Below are 3546 nucleotides of genomic sequence, written 5' to 3'. Positions count from 1 at the left end.
TTCCACAGGAGGCAGAAGAAACATGGCTAAAAGTTAAATGAAGATCTAGAGAAGTGAATCGGAACTAACTAGAAACATCATATCAAATTTCTGAGACAGAAATAGGAACCTAATGCTGTGCTTGATAAACAGAAAATGCTAACTACCAAGAAAACTGAAGGAAAAGTGGCTAAAAGTCTTGCAGAGCACAAGACAGCAATTACAGGAAGCAGTCCAGTACATGTTACAATGCACTGAATTGCTCTGGGTGGAATAAGCTGTTCTGCAGAAACCATTGAAGCATATTAAGATTTCTCAGAGGTGATTTCAACAAAGAATGATGTAAGGTTAAATCTCACCCTGTGCGGCACCTCTTGCAAGACAGCTGGGCTTTCAAGAGTAAGCGGCTCCTCGTGAATGAGAGATTGCTTTTCCAGGGTTCCTGGCCTAGAGCTGAGATGCCACAGGTTACATCATGCACTTCCCACACTGAAGCCAAAAATCCAAATACAGCACTCCTTCAGAACCCTGAGAGATAGCCCTGGATTCTGGGAATACGGGATACAGTGAAAAATGGCACCAAGACACCAAGAACAGTGCAGTGCTGGCTGGCAGAAGCAGCATCCCTTTGCCAGAAAATGCCATTCTGCAGCCAGGTTACTGCTTTAGAGAATTTTACTGCCATGCAATAAAAAAAGTATTCTAGTGGTGGAATGAAGGAAAAAAATCCCCAAACCACTGTCCAGAGTACGAGGGTGAATATCCACAGCAATACAGCAAAATAAATGGGAACTTCAGAAAAAAATAGAGACATTAATACCAGTCCAGATGAACAACCACTGTCTATTAGAACAATGCCTGCACAAAAGGACTCTGGTGCGGAGCCTTAATTGAGGATACAGTTTTTAATAACCACTTTGAAGTGCTACAAACAAACTAAACCTGAGCACACTTTCATTTTCTAGACAGATTTTAAGACAGCTGAGTGAGAGTCTCAAGCACGTACTCAGTTGTCAGAGTTGCCTTTGCCCATCTTAGCAAGGACAGAGCAGATGTGGCCAGCACAGGGCAGAGCCACCCCAAGTCCTGCCCGAGCCCCTCTGGCCACACTCCCTGCTGATCATGCGGACCCCTAACAGGCTCCAGCCAGGCCTCTTTGGTGCTTGGTTTGTGAACTCTTCCAATCAAATGCGAAGGAACCCTCCAGTGCCCTGGACCTGGTGATATTTTCTGGGCTGGAATGCAACTTCCCACACAAAAGGCAGGCCAGGTTGGTTTGTTTTGGTTCTTTTTCTAGGATGTGCCTTACACAGGTGATGTTCCCTACAGCTGAGCACTGGGATGCCAACAGCACAATACAGAAAACCACCGTGGGACAGAGCAGCAGAAGACGCTCCCTCCAGCCTTGCCAGAGATGTAACAGGAGCACCCTCAGTGCCATGCCTGGTGAGTGCAGTGGAGCTGGCAGGCTGACCCATAAACATTCTGCACTTACCTTTCAACAGAGTCAGTACGGACACAGAACAAATCCCTCTTGCAGTCGAGATGCCTTGAGGCGTGCATGTATCTGCTGCCAAGGGTCCTGGAGCAGCCAGAGCAGAGTAGGGTTTCTACCATGCTGCAAGCAAGGAATAACATTTATTCAGAAGAAAATAAAAGGAGGCACCTCTCCCCATCCCTTTTCTTAAAAATAAAAAAAAAATTTTAAATCATGCATTAGAACTTTTTTAACCTTTCATTCATGCTTTACACAGTATAAATGATGAGCACTCATCTTTTAGCCTGAATTTGCATCAGCTCCTCAGGCTGGCTAACCTCAGCAAGACCAAGACCATCAGAATCGCTGAATTGTGGAAGGGGCCTTCAAGCTCACCCCATTCCACCCCCGGCCCTGGGCAGGGACAGCTTCCACTATCCCAGGGTGTTCCAAGCCCCGTCCAACCTGGCCTTGGGCACTTCCAGGGACACAGGGGGCAGCCACAGCTTCTCTGGGGAACCTGTACCACGGCCTCACCGCCCTCGCAGGGAAAAATTTCTTCCCGACATTTAATCTAAAGCTGCCTCCCTTGTCCATCACTACATGTCCTTGTGAGAAATCCCTCTCCCTTAGGCCATACGCGGCTTGTACAGCCCACCCCAGATAAGTGCTCCAGGGGCTCTCGGGCCACACGAGCGCTCCGGGCCCTTTGCCGGTCCCCAGCGCCGGGAACCCCGACTCCCCCGGGACTGTGTCCAGCCAGGCCCGGCCCTCACCATCCGCACTCTCCGGGGAGCTCGGAGCCCTTCCGCCCCGGGTCCGCGGCGACGCTGGCGGCCGCAGCTGCGGCGGGAGGCAGGGCAGGAGGCACGGCGGCAGCGACCGCGGCGGCACGGGGGTGGCAGCGCTGGTACTCACTGCGCAGCAGGATGGGACCGCTGTCCTCGACACTGAACCCCAGGTGCGGGTGTCGCCCACGGGGGCGCCCGCAGCCGGCGCACATGAACACCATGGGCGTGGGGGCCGCGTCCGCCCGCCGCTCCTGCTGCTGCTGGGCCCGGTCGGCGCCCGGCTGCAGCAGCGACAGCGAGCGCTCCAGCTCCGGGCACAGCGCCATCGCGTCCCGGCCGCCCGCCCGCCGACCGGCCGGCAGAGAGCCCGACAGCGCCTTGGAATCGCCCGCCGAGAAGGCGGCAGTGACGGCGCACACCGCCCCCGGGACCGCCCCGGGACCGCCCCGGAACTGCTCCCGTTTTTTCTTCCTCTTTTTTTTTTTTTTTTTTTTTTTTTTTTCCCCTCTTCCTTCTGTCAAACAAAGAGGAAAGATGTCTCGAATACACCTGCAGCAGAGCCTTGGTTCGGCCGCGGCTATAGGGTCCAAACCCTATATAAACCCTATATAAACGTTACTTCCGCCCGTTGTAGCCGCCATCTTGGTTGTGGTGAAGACACATCCGGTAGAGCCGCCATCTTTTTTGTGGCACCCCCGAAGGCCCCGGGTAGCTGGTTACTCAGGCGCCTCACCAAAATGGCTGCCGCAACCGCACCGCGGCGCGGGCACAGCGGGCACACAGCTCCCTCGCGCCGGGAAGCGACGCTGAAAATTGTTCCTGAGCGGCGCCGTTTTCGGGGTCGGGCGCAGGCAGTTGGGGTCGACGCCCATGGGTGGTCCTTGTGTTTTCCCGCCTTTTTTGGCCGCCGTCTTTGGAAGGTCGAAGGCGGCTCGACGAGCCGCCATCTTGAGCGGGGCATTAGGTGGCTGCCCATACTTCCGGCTGCCATCTTGTTTGTGGCTGAAACCATTTCCTGTTGGGCCGCCATCTTTGTTGTGGCACGGCCGAAGGCACCCCGGTTTTAAAGGGGGGTGCCTGACAAAATCGAGAAAGGAGAAATCAGAAAGGAAAAAATTAGAAAGGAAAACATTAAAAAGGAGAAAAATTAAAAAGAGAAAAATAAAAAATAAAAAATTAAAAAGGAAAAAATTATAGTGGAAAAAATTATAGAGGAAAAAATGACAAAGGAAAAAATGACAAAGGAAAAATTACTAAGGAAACATTAAAAAATACAAAACAACCGCAAACATAAAAATA

General features: G+C 52.3%; 1 protein-coding gene across 1 annotated transcript; it reads right to left on the bottom strand.

Moving 5' to 3' along the window:
• Nucleotides 1–21: 21 nt before the first annotated feature.
• Nucleotides 22–2668, bottom strand: LOC134546460 (protein Mis18-alpha-like). The gene is made up of 3 exons (XM_063389280.1): nt 2233–2668; nt 1475–1597; nt 22–432 (listed from the first exon to the last, which is right to left on the bottom strand). Exons 1-3 carry the CDS (start codon nt 2571–2573, stop codon nt 285–287), a joined length of 612 nt encoding a protein of 203 aa, XP_063245350.1. The 5' UTR covers nt 2574–2668; the 3' UTR covers nt 22–284.
• Nucleotides 2669–3546: the final 878 nt, after the last annotated feature.

The sequence above is a fragment of the Prinia subflava genome, unplaced genomic scaffold (assembly GCF_021018805.1).
Source record: "Prinia subflava isolate CZ2003 ecotype Zambia unplaced genomic scaffold, Cam_Psub_1.2 scaffold_89_NEW, whole genome shotgun sequence".
Lineage (NCBI taxonomy): Eukaryota > Metazoa > Chordata > Aves > Passeriformes > Cisticolidae > Prinia > Prinia subflava.
This window is presented reverse-complemented; position numbering and strand designations above follow the sequence as displayed.